The following is a 20,798-nucleotide window of genomic DNA, read 5'->3' as shown; positions in this document are numbered from 1 at the left end:
GTTGGTAAACAACACCAAGTCCATGTTAGTCCTGGTCCAACGCATAGAGTTTATCAGGGTGCTCCTGGACGCAACGTCGGCCAGGGCCTCTCTCCCCCCCAGACAGGTTCGAGACCCTGAAAGGGCTCATCAACTCAATTGCAAGGTTCCCAGTGACGACAGCCGGGGCTTGCCTGCAGCTGCTAGGTCACATGTCGGCGTTCACGTATGTGGTCCGCCACGCCAGACTCAGGATGAGGCCCCTCCAGCTCTGGCTGGCCTCGAAGTTCTCCCAGACCACGGACAGAATAGACAAGGTCCTCACCATGCCGAACTTGGTGATCACCTCCCTGCGGTGGTGGTCCGCCCCAAGCAACATGCTCCAAGGGGTCCTGTTCAGGGACAGGGCCCTGTCGTTGGAGCTGGTGTCTGATGCACCGGACCTGGGCTGGGGGCTACATATGGGGAATTTTCAGACCCAAGGCCTGTGGTTTTTGCAAGACCTGACCCTTCATATAAATGTCAACTCAGGGCAGTGTGACCGTCATGTATGGCCTTCCGCTCACATCTGAAGGGCAAGGTAGTCAGGATCCTCACGGACAATATGGCCTCAATGTTCTATATCAACCGGCAAGGTGGGGCCCAATCCTCTGCCACGAAGCCCTCAGTCTGTGGGACTTCTGTATAGCCCACGACATCCACCTAAAAGCCTTTCTCCTGCCAGGCGCCCAGAACGTGAGGGCGGATCACTTGAGCAGAGACTTTTCCTCTCAGCACAAGTGGTCTCTACACCCGGAAGTGGCCCACTAGCTCTTCTGAAGGTGGGGAACTCCCCAGGTAGACCTATTTGCGACCCGGCAGAACCGACGATGCCCCCGGTTCTGCTCCGGGGCGGGCCTAGGGAAGGGCGCTATCTCTGATGCCTTTATTCTATCCTGGTCAGGCCAGCTTCTCTACGCCTTTTTCCCCATTCCCTCTGATGAGCAGGGTCCTGGAGAAAATAAAGACAGACAAAGCCAGGGTCCTCCTCATTGCCCCAGCGTGGCCCAGGCAGCACTGGTACGGGACCCTCTCGGGCTGGCGGTGACTCCGCCGTGGCCATTGCCACTCCGCCCGGACCTGCTCTCTCAGGACCAGGGCCGCCTCCTCCACCCCAACCTGGCAGCTCTTCACCTCAGTGTGGCTGCTCAGTAGCTAGGTGGCGAGGAAAGGACATGCTCAGAACAAGTTCAGCGCGTCTTCCTCGAAAGTAGACTGCGCGCCTACATGGCAAAGTGGTCTCGGTTTTCTAGGTGGGCGGCAGACCAAGGTGTGTCCCCGACGGCCGCCCCAATCCAGCTTATCCTTGATTACCTCCTCCACCTGAGGGCCCGGGGCCTGGCGCCCTCATCAGTCAAGGTGCACCTGGTGGCCATATCGGCTTTCCATCCCCCGGTGCAATGACACTCTGTGTTCTCCCGTGCTATGACTGCCGGTTCCTTAAGGGTTTGGACTGGCTTTACCCATACTCTAAGCCTCTGGTCCCACAATGGGATCTGAATCTAGTGCTAGCTCGTCTTACAGGGGCCCCATTTGAACTGTTAGCCACGTGTTCCTGGTCTCACCTCTCGTGGAAGGTGGCTTTCCTGGTTGCTATCACATTGGCCAGGCAGGTCTCGGAGCTCAGGGCCCTGACCTCCGAGCCGCCGTATACGGTCTTTCATAAGGACAAGCTCCAGCTCCGCCCATACCCCGAGTTCCTCCCGAAGGTGATCTCCGCCTACCACATGGGTCAGGACACTTTTTTCTTCCAGTCCTCTGCCCCAAGTCTCACGTGACTAGTGAGGAGCGCCGTCTCCACATGCTTGATGTGAGGCGGGCTCAGGCTTTCTACCTCGAGTGGACCAAGCCGTTCAGAAAGTCCCTGCAACTGTTTTTCGCCTCAGCTGAGCGCTCGAGAGGCCAACCGATTTCCACTCAGCGGCTTTCCAACTGGATCACTTCGTGCATCCATTCCTGTTATGAGCTGACAGGTGTCCTCCCACTGCCCATTGTGAGGGTGCACTCGACTCGAGCGCAGGCTTCGTCGGCTGCCTTCGTGGCCCACGTCCCTATACAGGTCATTTGTATGGCCGCCACGTGGTCTTCGGTTCACACGTTCACCTCGCACTATGCGATAGTCTCCCAAACCAGGGATGATGCCGGGTTCAGCAGGGCGGTACTCCGTCTTGAGAACTTGGGAACTCCTACCCACCTCCAGCAGGTATAGCTTGGAATCGCCCATTGTGGAATACACATGAGCAATCACTCAAAGAAGAAAAGACCGTTACCTTTTCATAACTGGTGTTCTTCGAGATGTGTTGCTCATGTCTATTCCACATCCTGCCCTCCGTCCTCTCTGCCGGAGTTGTCTGGCAAGAAGGAACTAAGGGTGGTGGGAGGGCGCAGCTCCCCTTATACCGTGCCAGCCAGGCGCCACTCCAGGGGTTGCGGGTGGCGCTCCCTCCCTACGGGTACTGCTGGGGAAAAACGTCCGGCACCGGTGCACGTGGCGAGCATGCACACCTATTGTGGAATAGACATGAGCAACACATCTCGAAGAACACCAGTTACGAAAAGGTAACGGTCTTTTCCATTTGTGTTGTTTGGTATCACAAGAACCCTGCTGTGTGGAATTTCCTCCTTATCCCAGTGCCATTCATTTTCTTTTTCTTTTCTTTCAAATCTCTCCCTATACAGCCACAAATACTAATTCATGCCATTAATAAATGGGGGCAGTAGTTTTATAGTATTAAAAACAATAGCTGTAATGTAGAACTTTCCACTAGGTCTCTTGGTTCATTTTGTGTCTTTTGAATAAAAAGCTTGGTGAAGAAGAGGTGCCTATCCCTGTACTCTGTGTTCTATAGCTGAGAACAGTAGATGTTAACAAGTGGTAATACAGATATATTTCGTAGACTTCTCATGTGATGCTACAAATCCTGCTTATATTGGATAAAGTAACAGAAAAAGACACCCAGTTCTAGTGTTCAGAGTAGTAGATGTACACTTTACTGGGAAGGCTTTAGGATTTTTGTTAGAAGCTAGGATTTTATAGTAAATGCACACAAGAAATTTCCTAACTTTCAGGAAGATCCCAAAATCTTTTGAGTCACTGTACATCCACCACTGAAATGTGGTGGTAGTTAAACAATGTTACTGTGTACAGTCAAGTAGTTCAGAACAAGAAGTTCCGGTCAATAATAATGTATTCAACTGAAAGTGCAAGAGGTATTTATATAGGCAGAGTGCAAATACCCTGATTAGAATTTACTAGTGTTAGAATTATTTTAGTAGTAGGATGTTAACTGGTATCCAATGTGGGAGAAAACGTATCTTTAGAGATAAAAACATAAAAAAGTAAACTTGGTGAAAAAAATAAAAATGCGTATAGAACAACGACATTTGTGGTTTTGTATAACTCAGTATCAATGTGTTGTCTCTTTCTACATACAGTATTTACATATTCAGTGTCCTGATATTTTGTGAATTTGACTAATAATCACATATTTTGGTCACTTCAGAATACAGAATATAAAGGAGAATATTGGGCAGACCATCCTACAATTAAAATATTTTGGGATGTTTTTCACGAGTTACCACTGGAAAAGAAAAAGCAGTTTCTGTGTAAGTATTTGAAACTAGTGTATGGAAATAGGAAACCTAGTAGGATTACTGTAGCTTGATGCTTTTCTAGAAGGGGACAAAACAAATTGCACCTAATTTGAATAACTAATAATTATGTCTACCTATTTTTTAAGGTGAACGCATCATGGGGGAGGAAGTCTGTCTGAGCAGGGAGTCTTTGTCAATAACTTTGTGTGGGAGTCTTGTAAAGTCACAAAAGGTTTGAGTTGTGAGGCTCTGGGTTGGTATTCGGAGGGCTATCGTCACGTTTGGTTAGTTGTTGCGTAATCAGCAACGGCAACCAATCTATTGTGCTTCATTAGTTAGTGAGTGGATGGTCGGCAATGATAATCATGTAGCTTGTTCTGGATTTCCTGATTTGAATGGCCCTTTGATCACTTCATAGTGGCCAACAGGGTAGAACAGCACTGCCATGTACTTTGATATTTATTTATTTTAATATGTAGGCCATGGCATTTACACTGCATTCACCAAGTCTTGATAAGTGGATTTATTTTGGGTGGTGGATAGCCTGGTTAATTCAGACTGTTCTCATTTGGTTTGCTGATGTAAGTCCCTCCTCAGTGAAGAAATTTCAGGTTATTTTACAGAAAAAAATCAAGCACATTCAGATAGAACTGTTTACACCCTTCTGTCTCCTCATGCAGTATTGCTACAGCTGTGACCAATTGAAGTGCTCACTCTGGAGCACCTTTGGTTTTGTAACGGAGCTGTCATCAGGATGCTTCTCAAGAAAGCCCTTGTTGATTTCCTCATTCACTCAATGATTTGTAATAGTCCAAATTTGTTGCCCTTCATAATGCGTTGCAGTGCTCAACTTTTTAAACAGGTGCTTGGGGAAATCTGAAGTGTTTGGATTATTATTCATGGCAGTCAGTAAACATAAAATAACCGCAAAAGACTGAAATCACCATTCTCATCTTTCCAATAAATCTAGGAATTTTGTCCATCCCGGAATAGGCTCCTTTTCATTACCTACAAGACTTACTTTTTTCCTAGGTGGAAATATCATTTGATATCACTGATAGTAAACGCTAAAAGATTGTAGCTATAGGAGAATAATGGAAAACTTATCCAATAATTTCCTTTCTGCTTGTAGCATCTACCACAGTTTTGCTACATGTTAGCTATTTCCTTCCAGTGTGCAGTTCTGGAGGTGGTTCAACACTGCAGCACAGCCTGTTCTGGCCCTTTCTCTGGCTGCTGCCAGATGATTCTTTCTAAAGCTGTGCAAAAACTTGTGGAAAATAGTAACAATAATTCCAATGCCAACCAAGTAACTATACACAGAAGACCTTGCTTATAAGATAACTTATACAATAAAATGTTGACCATCGGCTGATGAGCAATCCAGGATGGGTAGAATTGTGGAGGAGACATAGCTAGCAGAAAGAAAATTATTGGGTAAGAAATTTTCCATTCTGCAGCCAAGCATCTTCCACAGTTCTGCTATGCATGGGAAAGGGTGAGCCAGTGAACAGGGGTAGGGGAGGGTAAGGGAACAAACAAAAGGAAAATGGGGGGAGCCCCTCCCTTTTTACAGCATTGCTCAAGCAGCAAAGTTATTATTGGACCACTGCCTCCAGCACCTTCCTGCCAAAGGCGGCCTGTGCAGAAGGTTAAGTCCACTCTACAACATCTGGTAAAGATGTTAGCCAGTGACCATGTTGGCTGCTTTGGAGATCTGTGGTGGAAGCACATGCTCTTTCAGCCCACAAGGTTGCGATTGGTCTTGTGGAGTGCACCTTGATTCTTTCTGGGACAGGAACATTGGTTGCCGTGTATGTCTCATCGATACGTAGCCTGATCCATCTAGCAAGGAGAGCTTGGACTGAATCCTTGAGACTCTGGATGGAAGGAGATAAGCAGAACGCCTGACTTTCTTGTGGGTTCTGTGTGCTTGATTTAAATTTTCAATGCTTTTCTGACATCTAAAGTGTGCCACAGCTTCTCAGTTAGGTACTTTGGCTTCAGACATAATGGGAGGGACATTTCCCTGTGAGGAATGGAAAAGAGAGTTTACCTTTGGCAAGAACATTTCTGAAATCTTTAGCACCACCTTATCATGAAAAGTGTAGTAAGTTTCATGCATAGATAGGTGCCCATTCTGAAATCTGTCTGGCAGTTGTGATAGCCACCACAAAATAGGTTTTGAGGCAGAGGTAAAATGGCTATGCAGAAATCAGGTCCAAAAGAATGAGTGGTTAGGGCTGTCAACACCTGGAGTAGCTCCTGTTTAGGAAAGATGTCTGAGTGCTGGTTCGGCCAATATGACTGCTCTGAGGAACCTGGATATCTGAGGGTTCTTGACCAGGGAGCCTGAATAGACTGTGAACAGTACAATACTGAGGCCTACACCTGGCACATAAAGGAACTTCAGCCAAGCATCATTATCATTCGTTCTTGAAGGAAGTCTAGAATAAGTCTTGAATCCTGGGATGCTGTGAGTTTGCTTTATGCTCTTGACATGAAAGGCTGAATTTATTACAGATGGATGGGTAGGCTTTTAGAGTGGAAGTTCTCCTAGAAGAGAGCAAAGTCCCTATCACTTTTTAAGATAGGCTGAGTATGGCTAGTACTTCCCTTTTCAATAGCTAGGCTGTTAGATGAAGATGGTCTGGTCTGGATGGAAGAATGGTCCTTGGTAAAGAATGGTAGTTGCAATGGTGGTTCCAGCTATAGTTTTGTTAGGTCAGAGAACCAGGGTATCCCTGGCCAGTGTGGGAGTTAACACTTGTCACCTTTGCATCCTCTGACCTTATGTTTGGGTCACTTTCCTTGTGAAAGGAAAGGGCGGGGAAACATATAGCAGGTCTTGTGGCCAGCTGTGTGACAGAGCATCTGTCCTCATAGACTTAGGGTCTGCTTCCCTGGTGAAGTATTTTGGCCGCTTTGCATTCTTGTGATTGGCAAACAGGTCAACTGATGAAACCGAATGTCCTGTGAAATCAGGTTGAAGACTTCCTGGTTTTAGGCACAATTTTGAGTTGCTGACGTTGCGCTGGCTGAACCAGTCTTCCTTTTGGTTTAGTTCCCCTTGTATGTTGATTGCCTTTAGGGAAAGGAGAGTCATTTCTGCCCATTCCATTATCTCCATCACTTCTGCATGTAGAGCTGCAGTCCTTGTCCCTACTTGGTTGTTTTATGTATGCAGCTGTTGTCAGAGTGGACCAGGACATGATTTCCATCCAGGTGGCTCTCAAATCTCAGAAGAGCTAGTTTTCCCTGAGTTCCAAGAGATAGATGCATCTGAAACCCCAGGCAAAGGAACTACAGCCTTATACTCTTCTAGGTCACAGATGTGCTCCCCATCCCTTCATGCTGGCATTAATGGTGAGAACCTAAGGTCTTGAAAGCATATGGAAAGAACCCTGAGGATGTTTCCCCAGACTTTCCACCATTGAGTTGAGTTGAGGGCCTGTTTTGGACGTGTAAGTGAAGTTGCATGAGTTTGGGGGAGTAGTCTCATGCTTTCAGAAGAAAAGCGTGAAGGCACCTGATGTGTGATTTTTTTTTTTTTTTTTTTTTGCCAATGAGTGACCCCTATGCGTGAGACCAGGAGGCCCAGTAGCTGAGGGCAGGGAACGATAGGTGAGCTCTTTCACTTGGCCAGTGTGGATATCGGATTCAAGGAACTTTACTTCATGTTTATTATGAATCCGTGCGCTTGCAGGAGATCCAGAGTCTGAATTGTGGTGCTGTGTGCTACCGCCTGAGATGGGGCTCTGATTAAGGAGTCATCAAAAAGGGGGTACAGGTGAATACCCTGGGACCTGAGTCTGGCTATGGTCACCACCAGCATCATCATAAATACCCTGGGGGCTGACACCGATTGGAAGTGTTGGGTACTAATAGTGATTCGTGATATAAGCAGCAAATCTCAGAAGCCTGCAGGGGCACACTGGCGTTTGAAGGTATGCATCTGCCAAATTGAATGAGGTTAGTAAGTGCCCTGACACAGGGATGTCGCTATCAAAGTTAGTTTCTATCTGAAACTTTATTTTCCTCATTTGTTTGTTGAGCCTTTTGAAGTTGAGGATGGTCCTGACTCTTCTAGTGTGCTTCTGAGCAATGAAGTAGATGGAGTAAAACCCTGAGCAATGCTCTCCTGCGGGAACTCCTCCTGTTGCTGCATGGCCAGAAGTTGGGAGATCTTGTTCTGGACCAGCTTGCATTTTTGCAGGGTCGCGGGAGATTGGATGAAGAAGGGATGGTGGTGGAACCCTTTGCATAAGAGAGTATTCCTGGAACACACTCACCTTTCTGTGATTGAAACAAACCATTCATCTGGAAAATGGGAAATTCTGCTGCTTAGATCTGGGTGGAGGCACGTTTGCTTGTTGTCGTAAAGGGCTTTTGAAGGTTGCAGGAGCTCCTCTAGATTTTCCTCTTGCTCCTTGGTTCCAAGGTTTTCCCTTGAGGTATCTGTATCTGGTTTTCTCTGAGACCTCTGTGAGGAAGATGGACAAAAGGAGCGTCTCTGGGGTTTGTAGTGGTTTGTAGTCCCTTAGAGTACTAAGTTGAGTGGGGAAGAACTATTTGGTTTTAGTCACTTTTTCAGTCACTGTCTTGTCCAGTTTTTCTCTGAAGAAGACAGATATTGTGAATTTAGAAGAGCACGGGACATGTTTGAAGTGTCTACTTTCAAGAGACAAAGTCATGTGTCTCCTGGCTGGGAAGCTAGATGCCACGGTCCTGGTAGAAAATCTCATAGCATCCATTAAAGCATCTGCCATTAATGCTGTTGCTTAAGAGATCTTCTTAAGTATAGACTTAGTAAGTTTGGTTTCTGTCCTTAAGGGCTTTCAGGTCCTCCAGCCCCATGACATTGTAACTTAAGGAAACCAATTGGCTGTCAGAAATGCTCTGAAAGTTGGTGAGGAAGCATCAAGTCCCTTCTGTGGGTAGCTTTCACCTTATCCCTTGGCTTCTTGGGAAAGAAGTTTCCTTTGGATGGAATAATCATATAAGCTAGAGATGCTACTGCAGCATTGACCTTAAGAACATCAGTTATGACATTTTGGATCCTGGAGCTTGTAGAATCTGAGTGTGTGCCTGTTAATGTGCTTGTCCTTTTCAGAGCTTCCCACTTCTCCCTGATTACCCTCTCAAAGGATGGTGCAAAAGAAATGCTGCCTCTGGAAAGGATTTAGCAGGAAGTTATGTGCTCTGAGGCTTGTCCTCAAGGGGCTGCTCAGTTTGGATGTGCATAATTGATACAACCTTTATGCACTTGTTTCAGAGTCCTCAGGGGAAAAAGTCTATGCTGCATTTTGTCTATGTTCTGCTCAGAATCAGTCTGGTAGCTCTCCTTCCTTGGTAAAGTATAAGTCTGAATTGGAGGACTAATATCTTTTGGGCTTTTTCTTATCCTTTTTGTTCTTTTTGGATTTCATTAAAAAAATTCATGCACTTTACTGGTCTGGCCATATGGCTAGCCTTGCACAGGGCCTGAGCCCTCTGGAAAATTCTCCCTTGGAGTCCTCCCCTATAAATTCCCACTTTCCCGGGATGGGGGACTCACTGTAAGAGTTTTCTGACTCAAGCTGTGAGGGGGGGGGGTCCAATTTTGAGCCCTGCTTCTTTCCCCAGAGCATTTGGAACTCGTTTCAGGACTTGGTTCCCTCCTAGGAACTTATCCTTGTGGTCTTGAATTGCTCCAGGACTCAGCCTCTTGCTGAATGACATTTTCCTCAAGCTTAGAGCCTCTCCAAGTTCTGCTCAGTCTCCCTCAGTCAGGCTTTTCTGTGGTAGAGTTGTAGCTTTTGGGGGGGCAGATGGGTCCTAACATGTCCATCCAACTCAAACGCTGTGCCATGGTGGTAGGATCAGATGGCTGAGAAGCAAGAGCATAATTCACCCTCCATGCAGCCTGTTAGTGCTCCATCTGTGAGGCAGCCTTATTTGGGCTTATCCGTGTGCTTGTGTGGCTATTTGTGCCATTACTGAAAGAGGAGCTTAGCCGCTGACTACCCAGACTGAGAGAAGTAGAAAACAAAGAATTCTCCTCACTACTACCCAAAAAAGAAGAAGAAAAAGAGATTAACGAAAGTTCAGGAGCAAAGAGAACTGTGATTGACTGTTTCTGCAGAGGCAGCAGATCTGGCAGCAAGCTGGAGAAAAGGGAGTGTGGCCAGCATGGGCTGTGCTGCAGCTTTAAACCACCGCTGGAACTGCACAGGAGGGGAATAGCCCACGCACTGCAGAATTGTGGGAGATGCTGGGCTGCAGGAACGTATAAAAGGAGGACAATTGCATACGAAATTCCCTTACTCAGAAACAAAGTTGTTGGTAATGGCTCATGCAGTCATTTCAAATACAGGGCAGACACATTTAATTGACATTGAACAAATTAGAACCTGGTTACTTAGTTACCTGCAAATATGATAGTGTCCACAAAAATGATGTGAACTCACTGGTCTTTAAATAAGTAAACCCTGGCATAAGAGGGACTTTGTTCTATTTGATGCACATTTAACAATATAAACGGAATAAGACATATATAAATCAGAGTTTATATGTACAAAGCAGCATTCATTTACTATTTTTAATTTCAAAACCATGCTACTTTAATGTAAAAAGCTAGCCATGTAATAGAAGAATTGAAAAATGAAAATAGTGATTTAGAAGTGTAATATTGTATGGAACTATCATTGTGACACAGAGTAGTCACTTTAGCTTCAGCTTTCATTCTTCTGTTTTCCTTGGCAGTGTTTTTAACAGGCAGTGATCGTATTCCTATTCTTGGAATGAAGTGTCTTAAACTAGTCATCCAGCCAACAGGAGGTGGAGAAGGGTATCTTCCAGTATCTCACACTTGCTTTAATCTTCTTGATCTTCCAAAATACACAGACAAAGAAACCCTAAAATCTAAGCTGATCCAGGCAATAGATCACAATGAAGGCTTCAGTTTAGTATAACTTTAGAAATGAGATATTGTAGTTGTTTAATGTGGGAGCATTAAACTAATTCTTTGTGTCTTTCTTGTGGTGGTAAGTTCAGTGAACAAGTTGACAATGTAACAACTGGTTATTTACAAAATGTTCAGTGATATGAATATTCATGGAAGGCAAAAAGTCCTTACAAAAATGAACTGTTAATACACAACTTGTATAGAACCATGTTTTTGTCATCTTAAAATAAAAATGAGACTGTGAATGAGACTCAAGTTTCACAAACATGAATTTCAACATTACACATATTATAAAAACAATTTAGCGTGTGAGTGCATGAAAGACTTGCTTAATTTTTTTCAATCACAGCGTGAAAACACTTTTTCCTATTATGATAGTCCCATTTGATTATTTTTCATTTTGTAAATAAAACTTTGTAATAAAATAGTTTCAGTTCTGATAGCAGTATGGTTTCTATTGCGTGTAATTAAACTTGAGCTTATTTTATTGCTTTTAACAAAAGTGTGATTCTGGAGATGTCTTTTTCCAGTGGTGGGATTTTTTTGTTTTTGAAAACTTAATGAAAACAATGATGGTTGAAATGAGCTGCCCTTTATGATGTACAGTCCAATTTCAATGGCGCAATCACTTATTCGTGCTGGTGCAAAACTGAAAATTTGGCTTCTGTTAAGATGGACGAGAAGACGCAATAGGCCATTTCATCATATTACTGATGGTATAATTAAATTGATAAAATTATAAGGGATTAATTTAGCATTGGGAATCCAACCTCTACAGCCATAGGTTAAAAACATAAATGAGGAGCAAGACAGTTGCTATCAGGAATTTAAACATTTCATTTTTAAATGTTGAAAGTGTAGTTTTTGCTCACCTTTTTCCAGCTAAAATGCATTTGAAATACCCTTTTAACCCTTTTTGGAACTTCTTTTGAATTTTAATATAAGTACTCAGAGATGACTGTGCTTAATGGAAAGTATTCAGATTTGACTTTCCTGGTCTGGTTAAGTTCCAACATACTTATGTCTTATTGATACGTATGTGACTTTCATCTGTGAAACAAATATTTATTTTTTTTTAGATTTTTAAAATGCAGTGAAAACAAAGCTAAAATAAAATAAAATACTTGAATGAAAGTTTGTTGCTTCATGTACATGTTCATGTATGGATGCACATATCGTGCATATTTCTTTAATCAGAAGGTAACTTCATTAAGTAAAAGACTAGTTAGAATATTGAGGCCATCCTGGCTGTGACGGTTGTATTGAAACAATTCAGCACAACACAGGGAAAACGTAAATAAGGCTATAACCATCTCCTGGTGGTGTATGATTGCAGCCATGACATTATACATGCACATGCCTATAGCTCAGGTGTGACCTCTAACTTTCTTCACATACTACTGTTCGCAGGCATACTCCCACCATATGAGAGTTAAGAAACCAACAGCAATGAAAATGTTTTAGTCATAAGTAGGGCCCTATCAAATTCACAGTCCATTTTTGTAAATTTCACGATCATAGCATTTTTAAAATCTTGAATTGCAAGGTTTCAGATATTTAAAAGTTAATTTTCATGGTGTTGTAACAAGCCACAACTATGTATTTAGAAACAACAAAATATAAACACGTAAAGTCCTTAAGACTCAGCATTTCTCAAAGTGGGGGTCCTGACCCAACACGGGGTAACAAGGCTGTGTGTTGTGGGGGGGGGGGGGGGGAGTTTCGTGATATTGCCATCCTTACTTTGCTGCCTTCAGAGCTATGCACTCAGAGTGGCAGCTGCTGTCTGGGTGCCCACCTTTGAAGGCAGCACCACTGTCACCAGCAGCACAGAAGTAAGGGTGGCAATACTGTGCTATGCCAGATATAGTGTAGGGTAAAAGTACTCTAAAGACCAGATTTCACAAGGGAGACCAGATTTTTCATAGTCCATGATGTGTTTTTCATGGCTGTGAATTTGGTAGGGCTTTAGTCATAAGACTAAGGAATTTTATTAGAGATGGGAGAAAAAACCAACCCACATTTATTAACCACTACTAGTAGAATACTTCTTCCTAAACTCTCCTCAGTTTTATGAAGGATGATAATTCATGACACACATTTCTGCAGTGTTGTGCATTTAGTTTTAATTAACCTAGGGTAAAACAACAAGATTGGTGTTTTTAATTAAATCCAATAGAAACCAAATATGAAGGTAGTAAATATTTTGCATGCAGATTTAAGTGCACATCATATTGTGCAGTTTAGACACAGTGAAATCCGCTTTGGTTCAGTTAAGTAACATAGATTTTCAATGTGGGACATCATGATGGACAAGCTTGTAGTGAGCACCACATGATGGGCAACGTTGGCTTTCTCCTGCATGCAACCAGAACCAAATGACAGCAGAGTTGTCCTCCTCACCTGGTGTGAGAAAGGAAAAGCAAAATTAAATGTTCATGCCTCTTTTGATTTGTCATATTCAAGTCTTCTGTCACATGTGCATTCTACAGTGCCCTGTGGACAAGAATTCTTAACCTAGTGGGCATCTTAACAGAAAGTTTCAGTGAAGGGTTCAGTAATTGAATCAACATAGAAAATGAGCAACCCTGTCTCATCATTCCTTTCTGATGGCAATTTCCATCACTGTTAGTCTATATTTTAATGTGCAATGTGTTGGATTTTTTGAGGGGTGAAACAAGTGATTAACTTGAAGGCTTACTTGTGGCTGAATAAGTGCATACTGATCACTCTCACGGGGGAAAAAAACTAGCTTTTGGGAAAACTTGCATATCCCTTAAAATGCTTAATCTTGCACTGGGCAGGTACCAGTGAACTCAAATAGTACAGGTGTACCCCATTATACTTTTGTTGTCTTACTGAAAAATATATGCTTTTAAGGAATCAGTAAAAGTAACATGACCACCATGATTTCTATAATCTTTTGAGATTATAACCCCTATTCAAAGTGGGACCATTTTCATAACTGGAAATAGAATAGGGTACCTTGATTTTCATTCAGTCATGCCTCAGACACTAGTTATACTAATTTCCACTTTGTAAGCTGATCATTACAATACACCCTTGCTGATTTGTGTCTGGTACTGGTAGATGTCTTCAGCACCACTGCAGTGATGAAGGTCCAAGCCTAGCGAGCAACTTTCCTTAACTATGGAAATTCCTTTGCTAGCGTCATATTGCAACTGCCACCCCCACATTATTTGCAGTGAGTGTGACTCTTCACTTACTGGTTTTCCAACCTCAAATCAGTTTAATGCCTGAAACACACTAGTTGTTAATGCCAGTGCTTTGACTCTCCTTATGGATAACTAGCCCCAAATAAGTGCTCTGTTATGACTAAAAATGACCTTGCAGGTTGTCATATCTCAACTTGTAAGTTAACATGCTCCAGACTGCTAACTCAACATGATTTCTCCCAGGCAATGATACATAAATTCTACAGTCCAAATTATGCCTTAACTTACACACAACCCCTATTGTTTTTAGATGATGTGCTCAGTGGTACTTGTACAACCCTCTTTCCTTCAAGGTGGTTGCAAAGGTGTTAACCAATCCTGAAATCAGAACTGCTTTGATACACACAAAGGAATAAGCCAGCTCACTCCCTCTTAGCTATATTCACTCTACCATGTTAGCAAAAGCATTAAAAAATGAAAATGTATTTTTGTCACTAAAATAGGCAGATATGACTGAATACCCATAGAGAAAAGAGGATCAATTTTGAGAGTGAACCTTTTAGAAGTATTAATGTAGATGTATTAAAACAAAAACCTACTATAAAACAATTCATGTTTTATAACTTTAGATAGTATGTGACCTAAAAGAACATACAAAGTTTTTCTGATACATACAGATACAGCCTACTAGCCTCTTCTTGTTGATGGACAGAACAATATGAGGATCCTCTCTAGTTCCTGCATATCCCTTGGGTTTGAGTATGCTATATGGATCCTTGAGAAAAGAACAAAACATGAATCTCAGTTACTAGATCAAGAACATTAACCAGTAGTATCAAAGATTGTGTCACATTATTATATACATGCTATATTTTATATATAAGGTAATTAAATTGTTGCTGTTCTATCATCCGAACACAGATTATCTTTAGAATACCAGCATACAGGTACATAAAACTAATAAAAGGGACGATGAGGAATGTCAAATCTTACTGTGTTAGATACTGATTTGTCAAGTGGTAAGGAGTTAATATGTTGAAGTTATTGTACAGGGTGTCAGTTCACATGCAAGAATCAGTTTAGAGTATCAACTATTAGTGGCAGCTTTTGTGCCACTAAAAATACATGCTGAACTCATGACAGCATACTAGCTGCTTAAAGCACTGTGGTGTTAAATGCTATTTATAGTGCCTTTTTATGAAGGCACATTAGTTTCTCCCTAGTCAGGGTTGAACACAGTACTCCAATACATGATTATTTTGATTCCCCCTCCTATCAGCCAATAAAGGCCAAGCTGCCTGAACTTTCATGAGCAATATTATGCTAAAATAGAAATATTCTGAGAAACCTGAGAGAAATGAAAAAGTATTTGAGAGAGTTTTTCCAAAAGAGATTTTCTCCTTCCTCTTTTTGTAAAGAGTTTGGTAACTTTTACTTCTGTGAGGGTGTTTTGGCTCATCACACATTAAAACCAGCTTACTCTAGAAACTCTGTGTGTCTTGTTCTGTTGGTCTGTCTTCAAATAGATCGAGGGGTGGGCTTGTTATTTAGGGGCCCAATCCTGCACTGTGCTCTGCACAGGTGCAGTTCTTAAAAGCAGTTTGTGATTCTTTACAAGCCTTAATATGTCCACTAGCCAGATGCCAACTTCCTAAAGCACTCTAAGGATCACTGAAAAATTAAGTCAGTTAGGCCTTGGGGGAGAGAAGGAGATCTCTACAGAAATAGTATGTTTGTGTGGGGAGGGAGTTAGCAGGGAGAAAAAATATACGAAGAGGCAGTGTGGTCCAGGGAATTGCATGGAGGGGTAGGAGCAAGGAACTTCTAAGTTCTATTTGCTGCGCCGCCACACATGGTAGCTTTATAAATTCTTATTTTCTATAAAACAACCTTCATCCTCGGTTCTGTAAGTGCTTTAAAACATTGATGATGCCTCAAACATCCCTGTGAGAGGCAAATATTACTGACCAGAAAACAGGCATAGTGAGAGTTAAGGGAATTGTCCAAGGCCACATAAAGAGTCAGTGATGAATCTAGGTTTGAAACACAGGTGTAACACCTAGTCTCATACCTAATCCAATGTAGCACATCACAGCCAGATAGTTCACTTAGGTCCCAATCCTGCAACTGGAGTTGCACGTGTGGATCATTGACCAACATAAAGCCCTCCATGTGGATATGTGATGGCCTATGTGGATCCAGCTGCAGAATCAGGGCTTTAGACTCTCCAGATCTGCTTCCTCATTAGAAAATGGTACTTTGCAGTTATATTGAACTTTTCATACAAGAATCGCAAATGTATATTTAATTATGCTTCACAGCCTCCTGTAAGGAGGTAAGAATGCAAAGTTAAGATTTAAGGGACCTTATTTCTGCATTTCCCAAATTTTTTCATACTTACAGGGTGTGAGTCTTGCCTTATAGACTTTGGTTTGTTTTTAATTAAAATATTCTATTCAGCATTTTCCTCCTTCAAGTTACTGACATATTTACAACCTTAACTCTAATGTAATGCTTTCCATTTTGTCTGAATATGAATTATTCAATATTAAACTTACCTGTCCTTTTTTCATAGCCTCTAGAGTTTTCCGTTCAAGTCCAGTTGCCTGTTCCTCATCACTGGGAACACCTAAATAGGAATAGAATACTTCTGTATTTTATTCCTATTTATTTATCCAAAATTCAGATTCAGCTAATGACTGAAGCAAACCATTAAACCCATGTCCTGGACAGCATCATAAATAAATGTCCATTCAATTTTTAGTTGCAAAGCATTTTTGATTGAAATAAGACATTACATAGGAATTACCATAAGGATCAGAGAGAGGTCCATCTAATCCTGTATCCTGTCTCCAATAGTGATCAGTACTAGATGCTTTTGGAGAAAGGTATGAAAACCCTGCCAGAGTTGAATTTGAGATAATCTGGCCCCCACATTAGATGTTAGATTACAGCCACTCCATCTGACTGTACTTTGGACTGTGGTTCTTTTCACATTGCCTGGGGCCTCTTCTGGTATAACAAAGGGATAGTTCAAAGCTATCAAATTAGGGCAGTACAGGCTACAGCCCTTGCCATATAGAATCCCCTCACAATGACTGCTTCCACAGATGAGACCATGCACCAGTTAAGACATTTTCATTTTTTGTCACCTGTTCTAATGAAAAAGTAAGTTTCAGCCTTGGCTAATAGTGTCCAAAAGTTAACATTTAAGGTAGCATCAGTCCCGTCCCTAGTGGACAACTGCACACCTAATAGAAACCACCACCACAACTGGCACCTTTTGTTAGCAGTCACAGAGGCCAATCATAGAATTACAGAAATGTAGGGCTGCAAGTGACTTCAAGATTCATCTCCCCAGGCAGAGGCAGGATTAAGTATACCTACTGACAGATGCTTGTCTAACGTCTTCTTAAAAACCTCCCTGTTCTAGTGCTTAACACGCCTTATAGTTAGAAAGTTTTTCCGAATATCTAACCTAAATCTTGCTTGCTGCAAATTAAGCTGTTGTGGACATGGAGAACAATTGATCATTGTCGTCTTCAAATACATCAAGGGCTGTTATAAAGAGTTATTTCCTTCTTTAGCCTTCTCTTTAGATTAAACATGCACCATTCTTTCAACTATACTTCATAGGTCGTGTTTTGTAAACCTCTAATAATTTTTGTTGCTTTCCTCTGGACACTCCAATTTGTCCACATCTTTTGTAAAGTGTGGCACCCAAAACTGTACAGAGTAATCCATCTGAGGTCTCTCACCAGTGCTGAGTACAGTAGAACAATTACCAACTGTGTTTTACGTATAACACACCAGTCAATGCAGCCCAGAATGACATTTGCCCTTTTCACAAAAGTATTGTATTGTTAACTCGTGTTCAATTTGTAATCCATTATAACCCCCCAGATCCTTTTCTGCAGTACTGCTGCTGATCCAATTATTCCCCATTTTGTATTTGTGCATTTGATTTTTTTCTTCCTAAGATCAGTATGCTGCACTTGCCTGTATTGAATTTCATCATATTAATTTCAGACAAGTTTTCCAATTTATCAAGATCATTTTGAAATCTAATACTGTTTTCCAAAGTGCTTGCAATCCTTCCCAGCTTGGTGTCATCCACAAATTTATACATATTTGCTCCACACCATCAGCTAATGAACTATCCTCCTACACTGAAGTATTGTTCTTTTACAAAAATTGAAAACAACAGTTACAAATTAACCACTAAAACACTTCTCCCTCTGTCATTTGTGAAACTTCAAACCTTTAAATTCCTCCCAATATCCCCCTGTGAAAATCCCATGTGAATAGATTTTTGCCCCAACTACACCAGTGCGAAATCCCAAATGAAGACATGTCCCTAGAGAGCATATCTGTTGATTTTTGTTTTGATTTGTTTGCTTTATAGTTTTAGCCCATTTTCCAGCTTAAATCATCTGTGTGACAATTTATAAATCAATAACTGGATTTGAACCCTTGTCCTTTGATGGCAGCACAATGAGCTCTCACTCGGCCACTGAGGCACTCCAGACACAAGGAATAGAGCTTAATGCCACTTGTGTGTATGAAGGGCTTTCGGGCCCCCTTGGCTTGGCTGAATGGCAATAAACATAAAGCCACATTCCTAAAGCACTGGATGAAAAGACTTATTTTAGTCCCAACATAGATTCAGCGCCCCAACTAACTGGCTAGAACTGTGGTGGAGGAATTTCTCTCTTTTGCCAGGATTGTTCATCCTCTACACACCCCTAAGGGGCTGACACCTTATCCCTTGCCCCCAGCTTCTCATCGCTTGATCACCCGCACTCACTCACTCCCCGTTCCGCCTGGCCCACTACCAGCCCTCACACGCCCGTATATTGCCCACCCTACCAGCCCTTACATGCCCTATGTACTTATTCTGCCTGCCCCTAAGCACCCCTACCAGCCCTCACACACCCCATGCACCTACCCTCCGCCCCCTACACACCCCTACCAGCCCTCACACGCCCCATGCACCTATCCTCCGCCCCCTACACACCCCTACCAGCCCTCACACGCCCCATGCACCTATCCTCCGCCCCCTACACACCCCTACCAGCCCTCACACGCCCCATGCACCTATCCTCCGCCCCCTACACACCCCTACCAGCCCTCACACGCCCCATGCACCTACCCTCCGCCCCCTACACACCCCTACCAGCCCTCACACGCCCCATGCACCTACCCTCCGCCCCCTACACACCCCTACCAGCCCTCACACGCCCCATGCACCTATCCTCCGCCCCCTACACACCCCTACCAGCCCTCACACGCCCCATGCACCTATCCTCCGCCCCCTACACACCCCTACCAGCCCTCACACGCCCCATGCACCTAAGCCCCCGCCTCCTCTCAGCCCTATGCACCTGTCCTGCCTGCCCCGTACGCCCCCCGGGCTGTACGCACCCCCGGCGCTCATGGCTCTGGCGGGGGTTGCGGCCCGCCCGCTGCCGGGCAGGGCGCGCTGGAGGACGCGGAGCAGCAGCCTGGAAGCCATGGTGCCTTCCCCGGTGCAAGGTCAGAGTCCGGCGGCGGTCGAGGGGTCACCGCGCTGACATTCCCGGGCAGCCCGCGGGAGGGGCTGGAGGCGCTCAGCCCAGACAGCCAACCCGGGCAGGGCGAGGGAGGGCTTTCCTTGCCCGGCGGCGGGTCTCGGCGTGGGGGCGGTAGGAGGCGCGCGCGGGGTGTGGAGTACTGAGGTGTCAGGGGGCCATCGAGAGCTGGCTGCCGTGGAGGGAGGTGAGTAGCACACGGTGCTTTGCTGTTTGTCGGGCAAATGACAACTGGGGAAAGTTACTGCGGTTTAGAACCACGCTGTTTGCTGCAGGAAGAGCAATTTCTATGTGTTTTCCCTCTGGCAAAACTCACATTTAAATAATAAATTGCTGGCTGGACTCGGTAAATCAGTTTTTGCTTCCCTAAGTAGCTACTCCCAACTTTCTCCTAGGGTAGTTTATTCTGAGGGATGGGATATTCCTCCGTTAGAATGAACTGATTCCGCCCCCCCACACACACACACAGGTTAACTTTAGCTACCCCTAAATCCCCCCCGCCCCCCCCCCCCCGAACTTCCATGGAAGCTAGGAGCCTAAAGACCTTTGAAGATCTGGGCCATAGTATCCTAACTGAAATCAATTTCTCCTTCCCAATTCTTCTGTCTCTTTGGACTTATGAAAAAAACAAAACACAATTGCAATATAAGCATATGGGTTACATGTGTGGGGTGTGGGTTAAACATTTTCTGGACAAGGCTCCAGTGATTGATAGTGTTTTGGGTTCGATGTGCGTAGCTAAACTGGGTGGATTAATTGTAGTGCATGATCTTCTCCACCCTAGCTGCAACCTTTCTCTGGTTGCAAAACATGATCTAAACCTGACACTGTTGGGACTTCAGATTGCTTGAACATGCTCTGTAACAGCAAGATAGGTAATTCTGATGGGTAGCTGATTCTAACACTACAGTGTTGGCATCCAAAACACATGCCCCAGTGCTTCCTTCTGATTCTGGTGGAAATGAGCTGCTGGTTGGTTATTTCTTGGATCTCTTTGTTGGTGATGAAGGTTTTCCAACCAATGCATAGAATCTTTTGTAGGCACTTATTTTTGAAGGTGTCTGGTTTTCTCTCTAAATGTTTTGGTAGATCTCCAGCTCTCATAGTCTCAGTGCTAACATACAGCTATCTCTGAGCTGAAAATCCTCAGTTTTGTTCTGATGCTGGATATCATTGATTTCCATATGTTAAGTTCAGTAAATGTTGTGGATACCTTTCCTGTCCTTGATGTCTCTTCCTTTGTGAAGTCGCCATTGGTTAATATGGTAACTTTGGTAACTTGGGCAAAAAATATTTTATCTTATTTGCTGTAATGTATTTAAGAAGCTCCATTTGACAATGATGTTCTTATGGATTCAGAGCTGAGTTTTTAACAGAACATTACAACTACCAAAATAAAAGCTTTTGGGATTACAGTTAATTTCAAAGAGAAGATGCCAACAGAAGCAGAACTCTCAATAGTGTTTATTACCAATAACATGTATACCTGTAAAG

The 20,798-nt window shown here is 43.4% G+C and overlaps 2 protein-coding genes across 14 annotated transcripts in view; one reads left to right on the top strand and one right to left on the bottom strand.

Moving 5' to 3' along the window:
* HERC4 (HECT and RLD domain containing E3 ubiquitin protein ligase 4) overlaps positions 1-20,798 on the top strand; it is a 109,849-nt gene that overhangs the window by 77,603 nt on the left and 11,448 nt on the right. For 9 of the 13 annotated variants that reach the window (XM_005297287.4, XM_065553461.1, XM_024101106.3 and 6 more), the window contains 2 exons: positions 3,522-3,624; positions 10,357-11,692. In XM_005297287.4, coding sequence (XP_005297344.2) covers positions 3,522-3,624; positions 10,357-10,565 — 312 coding nt within the window. In that variant the 3' untranslated portion in view covers positions 10,566-11,692. Of the gene's footprint in view, positions 1-3,521; positions 3,625-10,356; positions 11,693-20,798 lie in introns of those variants that run through there. The other 4 variants (XM_065553465.1, XM_065553466.1, XM_065553467.1 and 1 more) reach the window with 2 other exon arrangements.
* On the bottom strand, positions 12,659-19,378 carry LOC101935927 (cytochrome c oxidase subunit 5B, mitochondrial-like). The gene is made up of 4 exons (XM_005297286.5): positions 19,159-19,378; positions 16,293-16,363; positions 14,410-14,509; positions 12,659-12,961 (listed from the first exon to the last, which is right to left on the bottom strand). Exons 1-4 carry the CDS (start codon positions 19,247-19,249, stop codon positions 12,849-12,851), a joined length of 375 nt encoding a protein of 124 aa, XP_005297343.1. The 5' UTR covers positions 19,250-19,378; the 3' UTR covers positions 12,659-12,848.

The sequence above is a fragment of the Chrysemys picta genome, chromosome 7 (genome assembly GCF_011386835.1).
Source record: "Chrysemys picta bellii isolate R12L10 chromosome 7, ASM1138683v2, whole genome shotgun sequence".
Lineage (NCBI taxonomy): Eukaryota > Metazoa > Chordata > Testudines > Emydidae > Chrysemys > Chrysemys picta.
The sequence above is the reverse complement of the archived record's forward strand: the minus strand, read 5'-3'. Positions and strand labels throughout refer to the sequence as shown.